The sequence below is a fragment of the Anolis sagrei genome, chromosome Y (genome assembly GCF_037176765.1).
Source record: "Anolis sagrei isolate rAnoSag1 chromosome Y, rAnoSag1.mat, whole genome shotgun sequence".
Taxonomy (NCBI): domain Eukaryota; kingdom Metazoa; phylum Chordata; class Lepidosauria; order Squamata; family Dactyloidae; genus Anolis; species Anolis sagrei.
The window spans coordinates 70,488,795-70,512,706 of record NC_090035.1 but is presented as its reverse complement, the minus strand read 5'-3'; the positions used below and the strand labels follow the sequence as shown (position 1 = coordinate 70,512,706).

Here is a 23,912-nt window from a genome sequence, read left to right as displayed (position 1 = left end):
AGAGACAAGGTGGCTTGGGATGCCCATCCCACCAAGAACTTGCCACAATTTATTATGATCCACACAGTCAAAGGCTTTAGAATAGTCAATGAAGCAGAAGTAGATGTTCTTCTGGAACTCCCTGCCTTTCTCCATTATCCAGCATCCGGATATTGGCAATCTGGTCTCTCGTTCCTCTGCCTTTTCTAAACCCAGCTTGATACTTTGGCCAGATACTGGTCAAAGGACATTTAATCAACTACCAAACTCACACATTTTGTATTCTGTATTTCGTATTTTTGTATTTTGTCTGTTTGTTTGCTTTGTTCTGTTAGAAATGTAATATAATTGACTGGTTGCTGATGACTCGATAAATAGATAAATCACAGAAGCAAAACCAGTGGGTTGTGATTCTCAACAAATTTGAGGACAACTGCTATAGCCAATAGGAAGGCAAGATACGCTGGCTTTTTTAACCAATCGCCAGGCGGCTTGAAAGGGGGCGGGATCAATACAATATATAGTCGCGGATGGTTGTTTATGTATGTGGGGAATCACTTCAGCCAATGAGAGAGCGAGGGGGCGGAACCTTTACTCACGTTGGAACCAATGAGCAAACGAGGGTACGTCTCGACCAATCCATTTTCGAGATAGGCGGGACTATGTGGTCTGAGGCCAATAGGAGGGAGAATTAGGAAATCTGGCGTCCAATGGCTTCGTGGGGGAGGCGGGGTTTCGATGAAGAGTCCGGAAGGCGGAAGCGGAGCGGCTCGGGGATGGCGGCGGGGGCTGCTGCTGCTGCTGCCGGAGCAGAACTGATTCAGCTAAACGTCGGCGGCAGAAGGCAAGAGATCCTCCGCGGCGTCGCCTAGGAAACCGCCCTGGCCACGCCTTCGGAAGGGAGGAGCTTTGAGGGGAAAGATCATAGTAGTGGGGAGAGTGGGAGAGGCATCATACATGACAGCACATTTATTATTATTATTATTATTATTATTATTATTATTATTATTATTATTATTAGCCATCCCCTGCCATGCGTTGCTGTGGCCCAGTCTGTGTATATGTGTTTTGTGTGTGTATATGTGTGTGTGTATATAGAATCATAGAATCAAAGAATTGGAAGAGACCTCAAGGGCCATCCAGTCCAACCCCATTCTGCCAAGGAGCAGGAATATTGCATTCAAATCACCCCTGACAGATTTATTATTTACTAGCTTTACCCGCCACGCGTTGCTGTGGCCAATCATCTCTCCCTCTTTCTCTCCTTCTTTCACTCCTTCCTTCATTTCCTTTTCTTCTTTCCTTTCTTCCTTCTCTACCTGTTTACTTCCTCCCTTAGCTTTTTGCTCCCATCTTTCCTTCTCTTTATTTCTTTCCTCCCTCCCTCTTTCTCTCCTTCTTTCTCTTCTTCCTTTGCTCCGTCTTTCCTCCCTTCCCTTTTTCTTTCCTTCTCTCCTCCTTCCCTCTCTTCCTCTTTCCTTCCTCCTCCCTTTTTTATTTTCCTTCCTCTTTCTCTCCTTTCTTCCCTCTCTATCTCTTTCCTTCCTTCCTTTGCTCTTGACTTCCAGTCTTCCTTTTCTTTCTTTCTTTTCTTCCCTCCATTTCTCTTCTTCCTTTGCTGTTTTTCCTCTCTTCCCCTTCCCAAATTCCCCTTCCTTCCTTCCTTCCTTCCTTCCGACACCTTCCCTTCCCCTTCCCTTTCCTCTTTTTTCTATCTTTCTTTCCTTTCCTCCTTCCTTCCTTTCTCCCTTCTTTCCCATCCTCCTTCTCTCTCTGTATTCTTTCTTTCCTACCTTTCTTCTTTCATATACCTTCTCAACTTCCCTCCCTCCCTCCCTCCCTCCCTTCCTTCCTTCCTTCCTTCCTTTCCTTCCTTCCTTCCTTTCTCTGTTCGCGCAGCATCCTGGCCCCCAGCGAGCAGGCTGCGTTCTAGAACTACAGTTCCCAGAGTGCATTGCGTGTGTACTTTCTCCCCTGGGCACTGCGCATGCTCAGTTGGTTTTTGTAATTGTGAGTTTGTTGAAATGTTGTTTGGAATTTTGATGAGTGTTGTGCATACCTTGTGGGTTGAGGTATGTGCACGGCAAATTTGGTGAGTTTTCGTCGGGGGGTGTTCACATTTTGCTGTCCCGTTGAACACCCTTTCCATTTTTATATATATAGAGTTCAAGGTTTTATATACCGACCCTCTCACCTTCAAAGAGGGATTCGGACCGGTTCACAACATGTGTTAACATACAAAGAATATACAATAACAACACAATGCCACTTCATTACACAATTAAAATATCAGCACCATACACATTAAAACATTATCATCCCAGTTAAAAGAGCCAAATCGTCCGACACCATCACAATCCCATTCATCATCCTCTCATGTGGGCAAAGAATTAAATCAGTTGTCAAATGCCGCGTTCCACAACCAGGTCTTTGTTAGTTTCCTGAACGTCATGAGGGAGGAGGCAGTTCTGATCTCTAATGGGAGGGAGTTCCAAAGTGGAGGGGCCACCATCGAGAAGGCCCTGTCCCTTGTCCCCACCAGCTGTGCTTGTGCAGGCAGTGGGACCGAAAGCAGGGCCCCTCCAGACGATCTTAGTAGTCTTGATGGTTCGTAGGGGAGAATACGTTCAGAGAGGTAAACAGGGCCGGAGTCGTTTAGGGCTTTATAGGTTAACACCAGCACTTTGAATTGTGCTCGGAAGCTAATCGGCAGCCAGTGGAGTTCGAGTAACAGCGGAGTGGTGTGCTCCCTGTACCCAGCACACGTTAGTAATCTGGCTCCCGCGCGTTGTACTTGCTGCAGCTTCCGGGCAGTCTTCAGAGGCAACCCCACGTAGAGAGGCCATCCAGCCTCTGTTTAAAAGCTTCCAAAGAAGGAGCCTCCACCACACTCTGGGGCAGAGAGTTCCACTGCTGAATGGCTCTCACAGTCAAAAAGCACTTCCTCATATATTTGTGTATATGTGTGTTTGCGTGATATATATATATGTGTGTGTGTGTGTGTGTTGTTTGAAACATGCATTGTAATGTAATTTTTGTTTTTTGGCTTTTTAAGTCTCTTCTGCTGTGTTTTTCACTGTTTTTATGAGTGAGGGTCACTCATTGGCCTGATCGGTGTATTGTGTCCAAATTTGGTGTCAATTTGTCCAGTGGTTTTTGAGTTATGTTCATCCCACAAACGAACATTGCATTTTTATTTATATAGAAGACTAGCGGTCCCCTGCCACGCGTTGCTGTGGCCCAGTCTGGTGATCTGGAAAATAAAGTAATGAGAAAGTGTTATATAAGTGTAATATATGTAATGTCTTTATGCTTGTAGGTAAACAGTATTTCTTGCTGTTTCTTTGTCAGTGTTAACGTGGTGATTGTCTGGTTTTGCCTACTCTGGAACATGCAACATATCATTGTTCTTCTTTAGGGGTCCCTTTCAAATCTATGATACCAACCAGCTATTTCTCTCTCAGTGTTTGTGTGTGTGTGAACCAAATATATCTATAGCTATAGCTATAGCTTGATGGGAGGGTTTTGATTACATTTTCTTGCCCTGATGAAGGGAGTTGGACTGGATGGCCTTACGTTTTTTCTGTTGGTCATGGGGGTTCTGTGTGGAAAGTTTAGCTCAATTCTGTCATTGGCGGGATTCAGAATGCTCTTTGATTGTAGGCAAACTATAAATCCCAATAACTACAACTACCAAATGTCAAGGTCTATTTCCCCCAAACTCCATATGTGTTCATATTTGGACATATGGAATATCCATGCCCAATGTTTTGTTGTTATTATTTTAAGGTTTTTTAATACTGGTAGCCAGATTTTGTTTATTTTCATGGTTTCCTCCTTTCTGTTGAAATTGTCCACATGCTTGTGTATTTCAATGGCTTCTCTGTGTAGTCTGACATGACGGTTGTTAGAGTGGTCCAGCATTTCTGTGTTCTCAAATAATATGCTGTGTCCAGGCTGGTTCATCAGGTGCTCTGCTATGGCTGACTTCTCTGGTTGAAGTAGTCTGTAGGGCCTTTCATGTTCCTTGATTCGTGTTTGGGCAATGCTGCGTTTGGTGGTCCCTATGTAGACTTGTCCACAGTTGCATGGTATACAGTATACTCCTGCAGAAGTGAGAGGATCCATCTTGTCCTTTGCTGAACGTAGCATTTGTTGGATTAAAAAACTCTAAAATTACAGCAGCAAAACAACAGAGGGGGAACAATCAGGGAATCTAATCGCCTCCCAACAAAAGATTGCCCCAGCCACCAACAAGCCACACCAAACTACTGCCAGGCCATCAAATGCTAATCAAGGTGGTCAGTTGAAACATTCACACCTAGCTCCAACAGACAAGAGTTCTTTGTCCTACTCTGGTCATTCCACAGATATATAAACCCATTTTCCTAGTTCCAACAGACCTCACTACCTCTGAGGATGCTTGCCATAGATGCAGGCGAAATGTCAGGAGAGAATGCCTCTAGAACATGGCCATATAGCCTGAAAAAACCTACAACAACGCCGTGAAAGCCTTCAACAAGACATAGAACCTATCTCGTTCGTAAATTGGGGGCTGACTGTATCTGACATGTTATCATTTTAGTCATTTGGTTTGTATATATGTTGCCACTGAATTTTGCCATTGCTTGCTGTACACCGCTTTGAGTCCCCCCAGGAGTGAGAAAAGCATTATATAAATGAAGTAAATAAATAAATAAAAGCACCCCACCATCAGCTCTCTCCTCCAGGAGTTCAGTGTTTCTCTTTTGTAGAGCTGGATGTGAGCAAATGGTGCTTCTCCCATGGAAGGAGCCATGTGATGCACGGGAGGGATTGTCTTCTGTCTTCATCGGCCTTCATGCTAACCCTCTCCCTTTCCTTTTCCTCTCTGCAGGTTCAGTACTTCTCGCCAGACCCTCACTTGGATCCCAGATTCCTTTTTTTCCAGGTGACCGAAGCAGGGAGGGGAGGCTTAGGTGGGGATAATGGGAAGCATTGAAGTAGCCAGTGTTTGTAGTAGGCAGCTTGGCATTACAGAAGAGCCCATCTAGTTTACCATTATACAGGGTTAGTCAAAATGCATAGGCCAATAAGCCATTCAATTGAATGGCAGATTGGCCTATGCATTTTGACTAACCCTGTATACTGTATTTATGCAAGTCTAATTTGCCATTCATTCTAAGGCGCACTTTAATTTTCAAAACCAAAAAGGTGAGCATTATATTTGAGTTAGTATGGTACTCAGGTATACGCTTATATCTTATGTATGCATCAAGGGCTGATTTGGGGGCCGAAATTATGAGACCCGTGGATGAGTTGAGGATTATACTATGGAGAGGGAGAAGCACCAATGCCATTGGCCATTATTTCGCTGCCTAGGCATTCAAAAAAGCCATCATGAGCAGAGGGATTGGTGCTTCTTTTCGGGTCTTCCAGAATGGGCTAATCTTTTATCTTTTACCACTCTGTTCCGAGAAGTTGGTAGTTTTAGCTACTTGTTTTTAGATGTTTTTATCTACTTACAAATTTATATTAAGTGTTTATGTTTGTATGAGTCATTTAAGTTTACATCTTTGGTTATTTTGTCTGTTGTTAGGTTTAAAGTTTAGCTGCTTTTATATTGCTTGATGTGGTCTGTTTTGATATAACTTGTTTGTATGTTTTTCCATTTTGGCACTGAATGTTTGCCATATATGTTGGAAACTGCCCTGAATCCCTTTGGGGAGATAGAGCGGTCTACAAATAAAGTTTTTTAAAAATTATTATTTATTATAGTTCCTTTTAAAATAAAAATTAAGGTACAATATTCACATTGACCAATGGATGGATAAATCTTATGGGTTGATGTTTTTAACCGATACATGAACATATAAGCCACTCTGAATCCTCCAGGGAAGGGGGATATAAATAAATAAATAAATAAATAAATAAATATTATTTTATATGCAACAAGATTAGTACACAGCAAACAAGATCACTGTGCTGGCTTTTGTATCCAATCACACATCAGACACTTCCCAAGTGTCTAGGACTGTGTGATGTATCAGTGAATAATGCATACAGGTCCAAGTAGGGTGGCTTTTTGCAGCTGACAGATGGTAATTTTATCAGCGCCGATTTTTTTTAAGTGCAGGCCAATGTCTTTAGGCAATGCACTTGGTGTGCTGATCACTACTGGGACCATTTTCACTGACTGCAGTTTGATCTTTAAATTATTATTATTATAAGAATGGAAGGAATGGGATCCCAGTGTTTATGTGGTAGTTTATGGAAGGTGGGAAAATGAGCAACTGGGAGAGCTTTTTTTTAGGAAGGGGGGATGGAAAAAAAGTTTACCTAGGCTAGCTGGGCTCCTATTAACAGTAAGACAAGGCTCTGCTTTGGATCGGCTCCTTCCCTCCTGACTTTTTGAAAAAAGGTGAAAACCTGGCTTTTTGAGCAGGCCTTCTCAAATACGGCATAGCTAAACAGAATTATGGAACTACTTGATAGCACAATGCAATAATGATTTGACATGGAGACACTCATGATAATGTTTTAAGGCTTTGTACAGTTTTTTATATCATATATTATTGCTTTTAACAGAATTTCTTGGTTGTTTTTACTTGTTATAATTGTTGAGACATTGAATTGTTGCCAATTTGTGAACCGCTCCAAGTCGCCTCTGGGCTGAGAGGGGTGGTATATAAATATAGTAAATAAATAAATAAATAAATAAATAAAAGTTGGGACCAATTCTTCAAAGATATCAAAATATGACCTTATTTTTTTATTGTAGCCTCCTCAGTGGCCGGATCTCTACCTTGAAGGATGAAACAGGCGCTGTGAGTAATTTTGAGTCACTTTTCTCCTCTTCTGCTTCCTCTGCTCCATTCCCAAAATCCGAGGTGAGGATAGGGAGGGTATTGCTTTCCTTCAGTTGGCTGGACAACACTAAGTGTGGAATATACAGAAGGCAGAGAATGTACATGGGCTGAAAACTATTCAGATAGCAAGAGGATGAATGCAAACTCTAGCTAAATGGCACCTTTTTTCTTTCCTTTTAGATCTTCATTGACCGGGATCCAGAAGTCTTTGCCCCCATCCTAAACTTTCTTCGGACCAAAGAGCTTGATATCAGGTGCGATGTGAAGGTCCATGCAGCCTGCTTGAGGGCTGGGGAAGCATCAGCAAGTGTGCTGCAACTCCAGCCTCGAAGCCTTAGGTTCCCTATTGCCTTTTCATAGCTATGGGTAAATCATCACAACTCATCCATTTTGTCCCTACAGGAGGACCAATGTTTCCTTGCTGTTGCATGAGGCACAGTTCTATGGGATCACACCACTAGGTATGCCTGGGTGGTGGTAGGGGCATCGGTCTTGAAAACAAGGAGTGCGAAGTATGCGAGGAGGATGTTGGGACATCAGCATAAATCCATAACCAGGAATACAGGAACCTCTTTCAAAACACAAATCCATGAACTTGAGCACAAAACTTTCCCAAGGAACTTAAACATAGACTTGAATGTGTAATAAGACCAAGGTGTATACGGGAACGCAGCGTTGCTTGCTCTAACCCTTTTAATAAAAACACTTTAATTGAAGGACCACCAAGCCATAAAGTCGTGTCTTTGACATCTACTCTGTTGTTTCATGGATTTCTCACAAAGTCTCTGTGGCCTCCATAATCTGGCTCCCTCCTCCGGGAGATTGAGCCTCCAACTCTTATTTATTTATTTCATACATTTCTACCCCGCCCTTCTCCCCATAAAGGAACTCAGGGCGGCCTCACATAAGCACATAAGCATCACCTACTGACCGCAGGTGTTTTCCCTGGAAAAAGATCTCTCCCTTCTAGCTCCTTATCTTCCGGTGTCACAGCATCTCTGCTCTGCTCTGAAGCCTTTTCTCTCTCCGAAGACACAGACCCATCCCAGACAGAATCCTCATCTAAAATCCCCTCATTTCCCACATTGAAAAGCCTATCAGCCCTCACAAACCCTGATCGAACAATCCCCTAGTCTTCAGCCTCTGTCTGAACCACAATAGGCAGGTTGGCTGGTTGTGTGGATGATAGTGGTTGATGTTCCAGAGGCAAGTGCTTCCTTGTCTGAGCTCCTTTCTTCATCTCATGTCCCTTAGTGCGTCGACTGCAGCTGCATGAGGAATTAGAACGGTCATCGTGCGGGAGTGTTCTTTTCAATGGCTACTTGCCCCCACCAGGTACTGGGTAGCTTCACTTTGTTGTTGTTGTTATATTTATCTCTTGTTTTTTCTTCCAGTTTAAGATTCAAGGCATACAAACAATTCTAACATAGATTTAAAAAATTGACAGAAAAAGTAATTAAACAATTTAGAGCAACTAAAAACATCAACCATTAAATGTTAGGGAACACAACACTATGATTAGCAGAGCATCCAAAAAGAAAAACAGGATACCTATAGTTGAGCATCAGCTCATTAGCTAGCTAAGCGCAAGGTCCCATGTGATGTGTCTGTAAAGAATTCAGAGCTTCGGAGGCAAACATGCAGAGTCCAGTCTTAAAAATCACAAAAGGTTTATTTACAATAATAAGAAATAACTGCATGTCTTAATAATCAAGAACTGGGTCTCAGCTACTCTAATACTCATCTTTTCTAAGGTTTCAAAGGGAGGGGAAAACAATCACTACATCTCTCCTGACACACAAGCAGAGAGAGATCTCAAAGCACACAGCACGTACCCTCCATCCTAAAGTGTAAGATGGCAGAAGTCAAATTCAAAAAGTATTTAGGTAGAAAAGTATCCATTTTAAACAACCAATCAGTGAGAGCTGAAACAGAGGGGGGAGGGGAGAGGGAGGGAGAGAGAGAAGAAAATAGGTACATCCCCAACTGTCATACAGGAAACATGGGGGAAAGGAAACCCTTAATCTATACCAGTGCTTCTCAAAGTGTGGGCTGTGGCCCAACAATGGGCCACAAAAATGAAAATCTGGTCTGCAAACCTCCTTCCTCTTTTTAAATTTTATTTTAATTTAATTTATTTATTTCCACTCCTTTCCGCAGAGCTGAGCAGCCTTGCCCCTTTTGGTATTAATGTTGGAGAGTGGTCCCTGGTCAAGTGGTCCTTGGTCAAAGTCGTCTCTGGTCAAAGTGGTCCCTGATCAAAGTGGTTCCCAGTCAAATGGTCTCTGGTCAAAATGGTTCCTGGTTGAAGTGGGCCCTGGTCAAAGTGGTCCCTGATCAAAGTGGTTCTTAGACAAATGGTCCCTGATCAAAGTGGGCCCTGGTCAAGTGGTTCCTGGCCAAAGTGGTTCCCAGTCAAGTGCTCCCTGATCAAAGTGGTTCCTGATCAAATGGGCCCTGGTTAAAGTGGGCCCTGGTCAAAAAACAGTTGGAGCCACTGGTCTATACTAAACTAACTAGCTGCTTGTCGTTGAGGACTTGAGACTTGGGCAGTGTGGGGTTGAATTCCAACATTAAAACAAAAACAAGATCTAGAAATTTGTACAAGATCTATTTCCCCTTAAAAATTCACCTCTCAAAGAACATATTCTGCCTGCCAGCGGCATAATGATAAGGAAGGTGCCAATTTAACTGGAAGTTCAAGAATCTGGGAGCAGGCACTCTCCTATGTCTCCACTTTGCAAGGGGCAGAAGGAAGGGCTTCCTAAGACCTTAAAATATGGTCAGGTTCACATGGGAGGATCTGGTCCTTCAGATAATCTGGACCTGAGCCTTGGGAAAGGAATGAGATTGGGTGAAACTTTACTTTGAGGACTGAAGAGGCCATTGCGACTTAGGAATGTGGCCAACTGTGCCTTCTCCTTTTTCATTCCAGTGTTCCCCATCAAGCGATGGAACCGCCACAGCGTCACAGGGGCTCAGTTGGCTGCCCGGTCGGGGAACCCCGTGGAGCGAGCTCTTGTGCGCCGAAGTAACACTATGCCCCCCAACCTTGGAAATGCTGGGCTGCTGGGGCGGTTGTTGGAGGAGAGAAGTTCAGTGGCAGGTAAATGCTGTGCCAGGAAGGAAAGACAATAGAATGTGCATTTTTCCTCGTGGTGGAAACTTCACAGCACAGGAACAGCTTGAAATAGGGTGGCGGTTGGCTAGTGGGAATGTTATTGTCGGACCCAAACTCTGTTTTAGGGAGAAGGTAGTAGGGAAAATCCTTTCTCAGAGCCTCTGTATGCCTCCATCTTCCCTCCCAGGAACTACGAATGATCCAGGGATGGTGCGTCTTGTATGTGGGCACCACAACTGGATAGCAGTGGCCTATGCTCAATTTCTCGTCTGTTACAGGTACATGCCTTTTTGGGAGATGGGGGGGGGGGGTGGAACAGAGATACCTTTTTCTGCTCCCTCACAGTCTGCTCTTTGCTGCACAGGATGAAAGAGACCTCTGGTTGGCAGCTGGCGTTCTGCAGCCCCCGGTTGGACTGGGTCATTGAACGGGTGGCACTGAATGCCCGAGTTCTTGGCGGCTCACTGGGTGACAGTGACAAGATGGTGGCAGCCGCTTCCTGCAGTGAGATCCTCTTGTGGGCAATCCAGCCTGATGGGAATGGCGTTGAGATTGGTGAGAAAGCTGGGGCAGAGCAGAAGCAATGTTCATAGGACCAGGTTATGCTTTGGCAACCCACTATTGTTGTTTTAGACACATGGACTTAATAATAATAACAAAAACAACAACTTTATTTGTATCCCGCCCCATGTCCCCGAGAGGACTTGGAGCAGCTCGCAACAATATAATTATACAAATCATCTCGACAACAAACCACATAAATATATCCCATTTACCGTATATACTAAAAGATAAGCCAAGTTTTTCAGCCCTTGTTTTTGAGCTGAAAAAGCCCTTCCTCAACTTATAATGGGGTCAAGCTGGAGAGCAGGGCCTGTAGGCTATTGCTTGCAATCTATATAAATAAAGATGTAATGTTCGTTTGTAACTCAAAAACCACTGGACGAATTGACACCAAATTTGGACACAAGAGACTTACCAAGCCAACAAGTGACCATCACTCATAAAAACACTGAAAAACAGCAGAAGAGGCTTAAAAACAAAACAAAAAATGCATTATAATGCATGCACAAAACCACACACACTCATATACACACGCAAACACATATACACAAACATACACACACATATACATAGACTGAGCCACAGCAACGCGTGGCAGGGGATGGCTTGTATATGATATATTTCTCTCTCCTCTTCACCTCCCTTGACAGTATATTTTCCATTCAAAAGGGAGGGAAGGTGGGAAAGGAGATATATATCATGTCCTCCTTGTTTGTATGGCTCTTTTTCAAACCCACCTAATTTCCTGGCTTTTGTGTGTATCTAAATGTATTAACTTTATATGTGCATTTTTGTTCCCTTGGAAGATTTCCCCTCATATATTTGCAGGTATTTGCAGATCCTATATATATCTAATCCTATAGATATCTAGAGATTTCCATGTACTTGTATATCTGTATCTATGTGAATACATTATTTTTATATGAATTGTCCTCTCACATGTTTACAAATATCTGCAGATCCTATGTAGATATAATTATCCATATAGAGAGATCCCACCTTCCTTGCAAACGCGCTTGGCGGGGATGAGATACAGGGCCTTCTCAGTGGTGGCCCCTCGGTTATGGAATGCCCTCCCCAGGGATATTGGATCAGCTCCCTCCCTTTTAACATTGCGCAAGATGATTAAGACTTGACTTTCGAGCAGGCTTTTACTACTGGAGCATAATTAGACGAAAATGAATCATGGAATGTCTGACGATGCAATTGGATCACGATTTCAGTAAGGAGACGTTGAGGATTTGTTTTCATAGATATTATTGTTTTTTATATTTTTACTGTTGAACTGTTTTTTATAACTGTTTTTATTTAATTAATTTATTTATTTACAGCTTTTATATTCCGCCCTTCTCACCCCGCAGGGGACTCAGGGTGGATTACAGTGTACACATATATGGCAAACATTCAATGCCAATTTTTGACATACAAACATATACAGACATAGACAGAGGCTATTTAACTTTTTCTGGCCGCCAGGGGAGCTGTCGCTTTCATCGTCCATCTGCGACACTGATGAAGCACTTCCACATTCCCCGCATGCTTCCCCGCTGGAATGCTTTGCTGGAGACTTCTTTATGGCCTCATAAATCAGTTAATTTAGCCTCCCCACACTTTTAAGGTGGTACCTTATTTTCCTACTTGACAGATGCAACTGTCTTTCGGGTTGCAAAGGTTGACAACAGGCTACACGCAATTGGTTGGAAACCCACTCCAACCTGGGCTGGCTTCGAACTCATGACCTTTTGGTCAGAGTGATCTTAATGCAGCTGACACTCAGCCAGCTGCACCACAATCCCGGTGTTTTTAACTGTATCCTGATATTTGTTATGGAATTGAATTGCTGCCGACTCTGAACCGCCTTGAGTTGCCTCTGGCTGAGAAAAGCGGTATACAATGCAGTAAATAAATCAATAATAAATAAAAACACCCTTGGATGTTTTTTTAAATTTTCCAATTGACTTTTAGCCTTTCTCCCCAGAAAGGGACCCAAGGTAGCTCACCATAAAATACAATTAAGGCACAAAGAGATTCAAATCTTCTGATGAACTGGTTGGCTCCTATTGGAACGGAGAGTTGGTCTGTCTCATGTTCCTCTCTGATGTTCTGTATCTTCTTGCTAGGTGTATTCCACTTGGGCGTTCCTGTAGAAGGCCTGCTCTTTGTGGGCTGCCAGCTCATTGCCACCAGCCACACGGGCAAGATTGGCGTCTGGAATGCCGTCACCAAGCACTGGCAGGTGAGGAGAGGGGCAGTTGGGAGGACTCCCCTCCTGTCAGCCTGCTGTATGGTTTGGATCTTTCTGGCAGAAGATGACCAAAGCAGGAGAGAGACTACAGCAGGATGCTTTAAGGCTCAGAAGCTCCAGACACGGAAGCACCCACCCACCCAATCTCATCTGACAATTATTTCTGCTTCCACAGACTCAGGAGATGGTCCCAATCAACAGCTATGATGCTGCTGGTTCCTTCCTCCTCTTGGGATGCAACAATGGTTCTATCTACTATGTAGGTAGGTTGAATGGAGGGATACCAGTTCTAGGCATAGAGGTCATAGCCAAGCCCTGACACCCAGAGCAATGCACAGCGTGTGGAGACAGGAGCAATTAATGACTGGTGCCTGAGTTTGCCCACTTGGTTCCCTGTGCCATGCACTTTCTTTCCCCTTCTCCAAACAGATGTGCAAAAGTTCCCGCTGCGCATGAAGGACAACGACCTTCTTGTGACAGAGCTGTACCGTGACCCCTCTGAGGATGCCATCACTGCACTCAGCGTCTATCTCACACCAAAAAGCAGTAAGCTTGAATCTAGGAACGCTGCACTGTTTTCCCTCTCCTTGTTTGCTTAGAGCAGGGATCCTCAAACTTTTTAAACAGAGGGCCAGGTCACAGTTCCTCAAACTGTTGGAGGGCCAGATTATAATTTGAAAAAAACATGAATGAGTTCCTATGCACACTCCACATATTTTATTTTTAGTGCAAAAACACTTAAAAACAATAAATAATTAAAATGAAGAACAATTTTAACAAATATAAACTTATTAGTATTTCAATGGGAAGTGTGGGCCTGCTTTGACTGATGAAATAGGATTGTTGTTTTGTTGTTTCAGACTTAGGTTGACCCTGAGTGAGGGCCGGGTAAATGACCTTGGAGGGCCGTATCCAGCCCCCAGGCCTTAGTTTGAGGACCCCTGGCTTAGACATCTGCCTGCCTTCTCAACTCCTGGATTTTCTGCCTTGCTTTATCCAACCTGTCCCTTCAGATTGTGGTTGGCTTGTTCCTCACTTCCAGAATAGTAAAATATTAGGTGTCTTGGGTTGTTGTAGGTTTTTCCGGGCTATATGGCCATGTTCTGGAGGCTTTTTCTCCTGACGTTTCGCCTGCATCTATGGCAAGCATCCTCATCAGCTTCCCTATGAGGAAACACAACATACAAACCACCTACAGACCCACCAAGAAAATCCAACAAATGCTACGTTCAGCAAAGGACAAGAGGGATCCTCTCACTTCTGCAGGAGTGTACTGTATACCATGCAGCTGTGGACAAGTGTACATAGGGACCACCAAACGCGGCATTGCCCAAACAGGAATCAAGGAACATGAAAGGCACTGCAGACTACTTCAACCAGAGAAATCAGCCATAGCAGAGCACCTGATGAACCAACCTGGACACAGCATATTATTTGAGAGCACAGAAATGCTGGATCACTCTCACAACCACCATGTCAGACTACACAGAGAAGCCATTGAAATCCGCAAGCATGTGGACAATTTCAACAGAAAGGAGGAAACCATGAAAATGAACAAAATCTGGCTACCAGTATTAAAAAACTCAAAAATTACAACAGCAAAACAACAGAGAGTAAACAATCAGGCACATCAAATCACTCTCAACAAAAGATTCCCCCCAGGCACTTCCAAGCCATTATATGCTAATCAAGGTGGCCAGTTGAAACATTCACACCTAGCTCCAGCAGACAAGAGTCCTTTGTCTCACCCTGGTCATTCCACAGATATATAAACCCATTTTCCTACTTCCAACAGACCTCACTACCTCTGAGGATGCTTGCCATAGATGCAGGTGAAACGTCAGGAGAGAATGCCTCCAACATGACCGTATAGCCCGGAAAAACCTACAACAACCCAGTGATTCCGGCCATGAAAGCCTTCAACAATACATTAGGTGTCTTGCTTGAGGCTCTGCACCTCCAGATGTTTTGAACTTCAGCTAGTGCTGGACTAGGATTCTGGGTGTCCATGGGCAAGTCCCATTTTCTCAGCCTAAGAGGAGGATAATAGCAAACCCCTGAATAATACTGGCTGAGAAAATCCTGTGCCAAGGTCACTGTACATCAAAGGTGACTTGACAGCACATGAGAACAAGCACCCTATCTTTGCCTATAGCAGTGGTTCTCAACTTGGGGTCCCCAGATATTTTTGGCCTTCAACTTCCAGAAATCCTAACAGCTGGTAAACTGGCTGGGATTTCTGGGAGTTGTAGGCCAAAAACATCTGGAGACCCCAGGTTAAGAACCACTGGCCTGTAGGAATGAGACCATCTCCACCCTCCAAATTAATGTTTTGCTTTTTTCCACAGGCGACAGTGGGAATTGGATTGAGATTGCCTATGGCACCAGCTCAGGGACAGTGCGGGTGATTGTCAGGCACCCGGAGACTGTGGGTTCAGGGCCACAGCTCTTCCAGACTTTTGCTGTCCACCGCAGCCCTGTCACCAAAGTGATGCTCTCAGAGAGGCACCTCATCTCAGGTACCAGCTGATGATGTTAACAGGGGGGATGGATGCAGTGGGCCACAAGATGACTGACAAACCTTAATACAATGTTTCTCAACCTTCCTAATGCCACAACCCCTTAATACAGTTCCTCATGTTGTGTTGACCCCCAACCATAAAATTATTTTTGTTGCTACTTCATAACTGTCATTTTGCTACTGTTATGAATCGTAATGTAAATATCTGATATGCAGGATGTATTTTCATTCACTGGACCAAATTTGGCACAAATAACTGATACGCTGAAATTTGAATACTGGTGGGGTTGGGGGGCGGCGGGGGGAGGTTGACTTTGTCATTTGGGAGTTGTAGTTTCTGGGATTTATAGTTAACCTACAATCAAAGCCCCCAGTGGCACAGTGGGTTAAACCGTTGAACTGCTGAACTTGCTTACTGAAAAGTCGCAAGTTCGAATCCGGGGACGGCATGCGCTCCCGCTGTCAGCCCCAACTTCTGCCAAGCTAGCAGTTCCAAAAGATGCAAATGTGAGCAGATCAATAGGTACCATCCGGTGGGAAGGTAACAGCGTTCCAGTCATGCCGGCTACATGACCTTGGAGGTGTCTATGAACAACGCTGGCTCTTTGGCTTAGAAATGGAGATGAGCACCAACCCCCAGAATCGGACATGACTGGACTTAAAGTTAGGAGAAAATCTTTACCTTTAATTAAAGAGCATTCTGAACTCCACCAGTGCTGGAATTGAACCAAACTTCGCACAAAGAACTCCCATGACCAATAGAAAATACTCAATATGCCCAAATGTGAACACTGGTGGAATAGAATCATAGAATCATAGAGTTGGAAGAGACCTCATGGACCATCCAGTCCAACCCCCTGCCAAGAAGCAGGAATATTGCATTCAAAGCACCCCTGACAGATGGCCATCCAGCCTCTGTTTAAAAGCCTCCAAAGAAGGAGCCTCCACCACCTCCAGGGCAGAGAGTTCCACTGCTGAACAGCTGTCACAGTCAGGAAGTTCTTCCTAATGTTGAGATGGATTTTGGGGGAAACAGACCTTGACATAGGAGTTGTAGTTGCTGGGATTTACAGTTCACCTACAATCAAGGAGCTGCTTGAACCCCACGAACGATAGAATTGGGCCAAACTTCCCACACAGAACCCCCATGCCTTGAAGGGACTCGCTGGTGCAAGCTTCCCTCCATCCTTGCGTGTTCTCCCTCGCCCGACCCCCAGGTTGAGAAATGCTGCCTTAATAGATGGAGCCAGCCATATATAAAAGTTCTTCTATCCCCATTTTACACTTTGACCCTGTTCCCTCTTCCAGTCTGTGCTGACAACAATCATGTCCGTACCTGGACGGTGACACGGTTCCGTGGGATGATCTCCACCCAGCCTGGCTCCACACCACTGGCCTCCTTCAAGATCTTAGCCCTGGAATCCGTCGATGGACATGGGGGCTGCAGCGCTGGCACAGACATTGGTACATAGGGATGAAAGGGATTGACCTTCAGGGGTTGCTGAAATTTCTCCGTTCCTGGGCCTTCTCAGTCTTGATGCCTCTGGCCTTGGATTTTGTGTCTTCTTACATGCAGGTCCTTTTGGTGAACGGGATGACCAGCAAGTGTTCCTCCAGAAGGTGGTGCCAGATGCTAGCAAGTTGTATGTGCGGTTGTCCTCTACGGGGAAGAGGTGGGTCTGCTGGAGCCCAGGACTGTTTGGGGCAGAGAATCATAGGATCAAAGAGTTGGAAGAGACCTCATAAGCCATCCAGTCCAACCCCCTGCCAAGAAGCAGGAAAATTGCATTCAAAGCACCCCCGACAGATGGCCATCCAGCCTCTGTTTAAAAGCCTCCAAAGAAGGAGCCTCCACCACACTCTGGGGCAGAGAGTTCCACTGCTGAACAGCTCTCACAGTTTTCTTTATCAATACTTCTCAAAATGGCAGCAGGAGGTGATGTCATATCACTTTCAGTCAGCATTTTGAGGGGAATTGAAAAAGAAAACGGGTATTTGAAGACAGTGCAAGGTACTGGTGGGTGGGATTATTTTTGTGGCTTTGCAAGCATTGGGAAAGTTTTCCAAAACTGCCCTCAAATCAGGCTGCATGCAGGTCATGCTATATTCATCCCAGTTTAAGAACCGGCATCTTATTTGGGGGTCACTAAGCTGCATAATTAAATAACTGTGCTCCATGCAGCCATGCCGGCCTTGGAGGTGTCTACGGACAACGCCGGCTCTTTGGCTTAGAAATGAAGATGAGGTGCTGAGATGGTTGGCCATGAGCAATTTTGCCAGGTTTTTTTAGAAGAGCTGTTTTTCACCCACATATGGGAACCCCAGGTCGTGGAATGGGTTAAACCCTTGCACCAGCAGGACTGCAGACCAATAGGCCAGCGGTTCGAATCTGGGGACAGCAGGTGAGCTCCTTCTGTCAGCTCCAGCTCCCCATGCGGGGACATGAAAGAAGTCTCCCATAGGATGGTGGAAACATCAAAAATCATCTGGACATCTCCTGGACAACATCCTTGCAGATGGCCAAGTCTCGCATACCAGAAGCAACTTGAAGTTTCTGAAGTCACTCAGGACACAAAAAAGAAACAAACCCACATATGGAAAAGATCCTTTATTTTGAAAAGACTTCTAGTAGGATTGGTAAGAGGTGTATTTATTCTATGCAACCTTGACCTTTGCTATGCTGTTTCTACTTTAGGAAGCCATGCCTCGCATCTGGAAGTATTAAAAACAATCTTTCTGTGGTTCGGATGCCAGGCAAAAGTATGATTGCTGGGACCCTACGCTACGCTAGTTGCGCAACGCGGCTCAGAATTAATGAAGGGAAGACGTGCGTGAGAGATGCAGCTGCGACAGGATCGCAGTGAAGTAATTTAACTCAAGTGGGAGAGGGTAAAGGTAACATAATGTAAGGGTTATTTAATGTTAAATGATAAACAACGGTTTACGAAGACAGTAAACGGGATAGAAATGTTACCTCTCCTCCTTTCTAGCGAACAATGTTGTCACGACTCTGATGCAGCTGCGTCTCTCACTCGCTGCGCTGTCTTGCGCATGTGTTCCGCTCATTAATTAACCCACATTGTGCAACCAGCGTAGAGTCCCAGCTATCATACTTTTGCCATGTGCCTTTCCTCCGCCAACTTGCCTTCTTTTGAGCGCCCCACCCAGGGCTCCTTTTCTGTTTCCTTTCCACAACAGGGTCTGCGAAGTGCGCTCCGTGGACGGTTCGCCCATCACGGCCTTCATGGTGCAGGAGTGCGAGGGTTCCAGCCGCATTGGATCCCGCCCGCGCCGCTACCTCTTCACTGGCCACAGCAATGGGAGCCTCCAGATGTGGGACCTCACAACTGCTATGGAAATGGTGGACCAAGCACCAAGTGCGTAAGCAGGCAGAGTGGGATTCTGGGCAGAGTACTCTAGAGTGAATGGCTGTGCTTGTGGGTGGCTTCTTTTGTGTGTGTGTGTGTCAGGAGTGACTTGAAAAACTGCAAGTCACTTCTGGTGTGAGACAATTGGCCGTCTGCAAGAACGTTGCCCAGGGGACGCCTGGATGTTTTACATCCTGTGGGAGGCTTCTCTCATCTCCCCTCATGGGAAGCTGGAGCTGACAGATGAGAGCTCACTCCACTCCCCGGATTCGAACGACTGAATTTTTGGTCATTAGTCATGCCGGCACAAGGGTTTAACCCATTGCGCCACCAGGACTCCACTATTGGCTGCTCAAAGCTTCCCTGGAGATTTTGGCTGGCTGAATAGCACCTGCCAAGGGCATATTTTCCCCTCTCACGCATATTTATTATTTATTTATATATATATTTATTTATTTACAACATTTGTATGCCGCCCTTCTCACCCCAAAGGGGACTCAGAGCGGCTTACAAGGTATATTTGCATACAATATATTATATTATTAGCATAGTACAATATCAGCATTAAACATTGCTATATTGCACCATACCACTATATAGTAATATTTTTAGTAATATTACATGTAATATAAATATATAATTATAATATCATATTGTTATTATTATTATTATATTGCATTACATTATAATATTATAAATATTACATGTATATACAATTTATTATTACTGCGGCTATATTGTTATCATTATATTGCACTAAATTATAATATAAATATTACATGTATATACAATATATTATTACTGCGGCTAACAAGCTCCCACTTTTTTTGCATCCATCCTACAGATTCAGGCGGCCTCTCAGAGGAGGAGCTGTTGCAGGAGCTGAAACAGTGTGACTTGGCACTCACCCACACCCTCGAGATGAGTCCGGCTGGATCGTTCGCCCCCACGCATCCTCCCACAGCTGCCAGTGTCAGGTAGAGACTGGTTGCACCATGCACATTTATTGGGAAGGGGAGGTATAGAAAAGCCCCCTACTCTGGCCCTCACCTAAAGTTAGAGATTCCTGACTTGGGTGTGAGCCCACCTGTGAGTTGTGCCTCATCTACTAGTATCACGGGATGGACCGAGAACTACTTACCCTGTATTTTGGGCAAATACCTATATCTGTCTGGGTTTTTCATATGGAACCTCAAATCTTGCAACATGGAGAGAAAGCTATGGCTTCCCCATCTTCTTTCTTGTAGCTGAAACTTTGGTATATAAACTTCTGGGTTGTTATAGGTTTTTCCAGGCTATATGGCCATGTTCTAGAGCAGGGGTCCTCAAACTAAGGCCCGGGGGCCGAATGCGGCCCTCCAAGGTCATTTACCCGGCCCTCGCTTAGGGTCAGCCTAAGTCTGTAACGACTTGAAAGTACACAACAACAACAACAACAACAACAACCCTATCTCATCAGCCAAAAGCAGGCCCACACTTCCCATTGAAATACTAATAAATGTATATTTGTTAAAATTGTTCTTCATTTTAATTATTTATTGTTTTTAAGTGGTTTTTGCACTACAGATAAGATATGTGCAGGGTGCATAGGAATTCATTCATGTTTTTTTCAAATAATCCGGCCCTCCAACAGTTTGAGGGACTGTGATCTGGCCCTCTGTTTAAAAAGTTTGTGGACCCCTGTTCTAGAGGCATTCTCTCCTGTCGTTTCGCCTGCATCTATGACAAGCATCCTCAGAGGTAGTGAGCCCGAAAAACCTAAAACAACCCAGTGTTTTCAGGCATGAAAGCCTTCGACAATACATTAAATATAATGTTATTTTTCAAAGTAATATTTGTAAAGTTTCCTCACTACCTCTGAGCTTGCCATAGATGCAGGCGAAACGTCAGGAGAGAATGCTTCTAGAACATTTATTTATTTATTTATTTATTTGCTTTATTTCTATACTGCATTTTTCAGCCCAAACAGGCGACTCAATGCGGTTTACATGGTACAAATTATCAAACAATGTCAGTGCAATTAAAACGCAACAAATGCAACAAACAGGATCAACAACATCAATCCACAACAATTAACAAATCAAAACAAGACAAGTCAACAAAACAAAACATAACGCCTCAGTGAAATCAGATCTGTTCTCATAATCCTTGTGCCATTCCTATGTTCCATTTACCGTCTTCCTTTGATTGGTTGCACTGCTTAACCAAACGCTTGTTCATAAAGCCAGGTCTTAACCTTTCTCTGAAATGCCAGCAACGAAGGTGCCTGTCTGATGTCTGCCGGTAAGGCATTCCATAGCCGAGGGGCCACCACTGAGAAGGCCCTGTCTCTCGTCCCCGCCAAGCGCGCCTGTGATGCAGGCGGGACCGAGAGCAGGGCCTCCCCAGACAATCTTAATGTTCTAGTCAGTTCATAGGTGGAGATGCGTTCGGAGAGGTAAGTGGGGCCAGAACCGTTTAGGGCTTTATAGGCTAAAGCCAGCACCTTGAATTGTGCCCGGTAGCGGATTGGCAGCCAGTGGAGCTGGCTCAACAGAGGAGTGGTATGCTCCCTGAGTGCCGCTCCCGTTAGCAACCTGGCTGCCGAGCACTGAACATGGCCATATAACCCAAAAAACCTACAACAACCCAGTGATTCCGGCCATGAAAGCCTTCGACAATATATAAACTTCCCTTGGCTAGTTTCCGATATACCTCACAACCCCCGAGGGTGCCTGCCATAGATGTGGGCAAAACATCAGGAGAGAATGCTTCAGGAGCATGCCCATACAGCCCGGAAAACTCACAGCAAGCCACTATCATAATTGTTTTTTACTTTGGAGATTCTGTAGCAGAACGTTCCCCTTTCTTTCCTGAAACAGACAGGTGCAACTCCCTTTAGAAACCGTAACCTGCCTTTGTCCTCCCAGCAGCCTCCAGTTCCAAAGTGTCAGCGGAGCCCGGGACAAGCCAGTGAGGGCCTCCCCAGTCCTTCCTTCCCGGTTGAACCCGGAGCCTCTGGCCCAACCTGACTTGCAACGGGGAGCCCTCAACAGGAGACGTCAAGGTGGGAGCTTCATTGAGCGCTGCCAGGAGCTGGCCCGTTCCTCCTCCTCCTCCTCGGACCCTGCTCAGCCCGAAAGTCCATGGGTTAACCGCTCCAGGGAGCTGGGGGCCAGAGCCAGGCACGGGCGGGTCAGTGCCAGCCCTGCCGTCCAAAGAACCCCCAGCCTGAGCCCGGCTTCCCCAGAGTCCCCCAGCCTGCCTCTGGCTCCATCCCGACAGCGGCTCAGTGAAACCTCTTTTTGACCTCTTCTGTGGTGAAGGGAACAATGGCACCTGTAGCAACCATTTCCAAGATTTTCATGTTGCTTTTGCAAGCAAGGATGCTTCTCTTACTTACCAGGTGGGATGCAGCTCTGGGCTGTGTCTCTCTCTGGACCTTCCACTGGTGTGCCTTGTGTTTTGGGGCCATTGATCAAGTTCTGGGACAAACATTCTTGCTGCCAAGCATCCCCTTCTCCAAAGATGTGCTCCTTCCCTATATCGCCTTCCTCTGCTCAGTGAATCCCGTCCCTCTCCAAGAGACTTCCATGCCTCTCAGGGTGTTGGCCTCCAAGGGTGTTCTTCCCCCTTGTGAGGCAGTTTGCACATGCACAGGTGGCCATGAGCATCACACTTGCAGGTGGTAAGATGCTAAGAAGTCCTCTCTGGAGCATTTCCTGGAAGACTTCTATCCCTGTCTTCTATCCTCCCTTCTCTGAAAAGCCAAAGCTGTTCGTGATGAGCAATAATGGTGTGTGATGTTTTACATACAGTATATATATATATATTTTTCATTTTGTATCAGTCTACGACTGGTGATAATTATTAAAAAGTTAAAGGTCTCTCTTGCTTTTTTCTCGATTCTCTATGGGGTCCCGACGGAATAGAGAATGTGTCAGAAGTATTAAAAATTAACTACCGTATATTCTCGAGTATAAGCCGACCCAAATATAAGCCGAGGCACCTGATTTTACCACAAAAAACTGGGAAAACTTATTGACTTGAGTATAAGCCGAGGATGGGAAATGTAGCAGTTATGGGTCAGTTTCAAAATAAAAATGGATACCAATAACATTACATTAATTGAAGCATCAGTAGGTTGAATGTTTATTAATATTTACACAAAACTGTAAGATAAGACTGTCCAACTATGACTAACCTCCTTCAATGTATATGTGTTTACGTATCCTTCCAATAATATAAAAATAATAAATGTAATAATAATAAAAATAATAAAGTTAACCTATAAATGTAATAATAATAATAATAATAATAATAATAATAATAATAATAATAGAGTAAAATAATAAATAACCCTGACTCGAGTATAAGCCGAGGGGAGCTTTTTCAGCCTAAAAAAAGGGCTGAAAAACTAGGTTTATACTCGAGTATATAGTGTTTATTTTTAATTACAAAAATCTGAGACAAGCACTGAAAGGGATAAATGAATGCAACAACTCAGCAAAAGCTGCAGTTCTATATAAGCAGGTGTGCCTGTAGCTTAGGAGCTGTCAGTCTGAGGTAAACCTCAGTGGGAGAAAGTGTCTCAGTCTGAGAGAAGGCCTCACAGTGTGAGATAGGCCTTGATCTGTGAGAGAAGCCTCTGTGTGAGGTAGGCCTTAGTCTGTGAAAAGACCTCAGAGTGTGAGAAAGCCTGGTGTGAGAAGCTTCAGGAAGAGAAGCTCCAGGTTGAAAGCCTCGTATGTAAAGCCTCGTGTATAAAGGCTGCTGTGTGCAAAAAGCTACTGTGTGAAGCTCCAGTATAAGTTCGTTGTGAGAAGAGCCTCTGTGAGAGCGAAGCTGTTTATCTCAATGAGGAAGAAGCCCAGCATGGAAGCAAAGAAGGGAAGTATAAAGGACTTTATTTGTGTTGTAGAAACCTTGTTTTTGAAAATAGTGTAACTATATTATTTTATGACAAAGAAAAGTCTCCTATTTATTTATTTATTTCTCTTGTCAGGGCAGCCAGTCAATTATATTACATTTCTAACAGAACAAAGCAAACAAACAGAGAAAATACAAAATGTGTGAGTTTGGTAGTTGATTAAATGTCCTTTGACCAGTATCTGGCCACTTGGAGAGCTTCTGGTGTCTCCTATGGAAGAGATAACATTGCTCTGTGTATTTTTGTTCTTTTTGTCACTTTTGGCTACTGGTGCTGGGTCACGCTGCTCCTGCTGCTAAGTTACTCTGCTGTACATTTATGAGGGTCTTTTGTTAATAAGCCCACTCACCCATCAGA

The 23,912-nt window shown here is 44.5% G+C and overlaps 1 protein-coding gene across 2 annotated transcripts; it reads left to right on the top strand.

The window, feature by feature from the left end:
* The first annotated feature begins 689 nt into the window (after positions 1–689).
* LOC137095236 (SH3KBP1-binding protein 1-like) lies at positions 690–22,512 on the top strand. 2 transcript variants are annotated; one of them, XM_067461671.1, is made up of 18 exons: positions 690–823; positions 4,856–4,909; positions 6,740–6,785; positions 7,008–7,081; positions 7,230–7,288; positions 8,082–8,162; positions 9,763–9,933; positions 10,136–10,226; positions 10,313–10,503; positions 12,633–12,748; positions 12,933–13,020; positions 13,187–13,303; positions 15,106–15,276; positions 16,587–16,742; positions 16,855–16,951; positions 18,477–18,655; positions 19,491–19,623; positions 21,559–22,512. In XM_067461671.1, the coding sequence occupies exons 1-18, from the start codon at positions 690–692 to the stop codon at positions 21,932–21,934; spliced, it is 2,334 nt and encodes a 777-aa protein (XP_067317772.1). In that variant the 3' UTR covers positions 21,935–22,512. The 2 variants fall into 2 exon arrangements, with proteins under 2 accessions (XP_067317772.1, XP_067317771.1); XM_067461670.1 differs by having other exon boundaries at positions 21,556–22,512.
* The last annotated feature ends 1,400 nt before the right edge of the window (positions 22,513–23,912 follow it).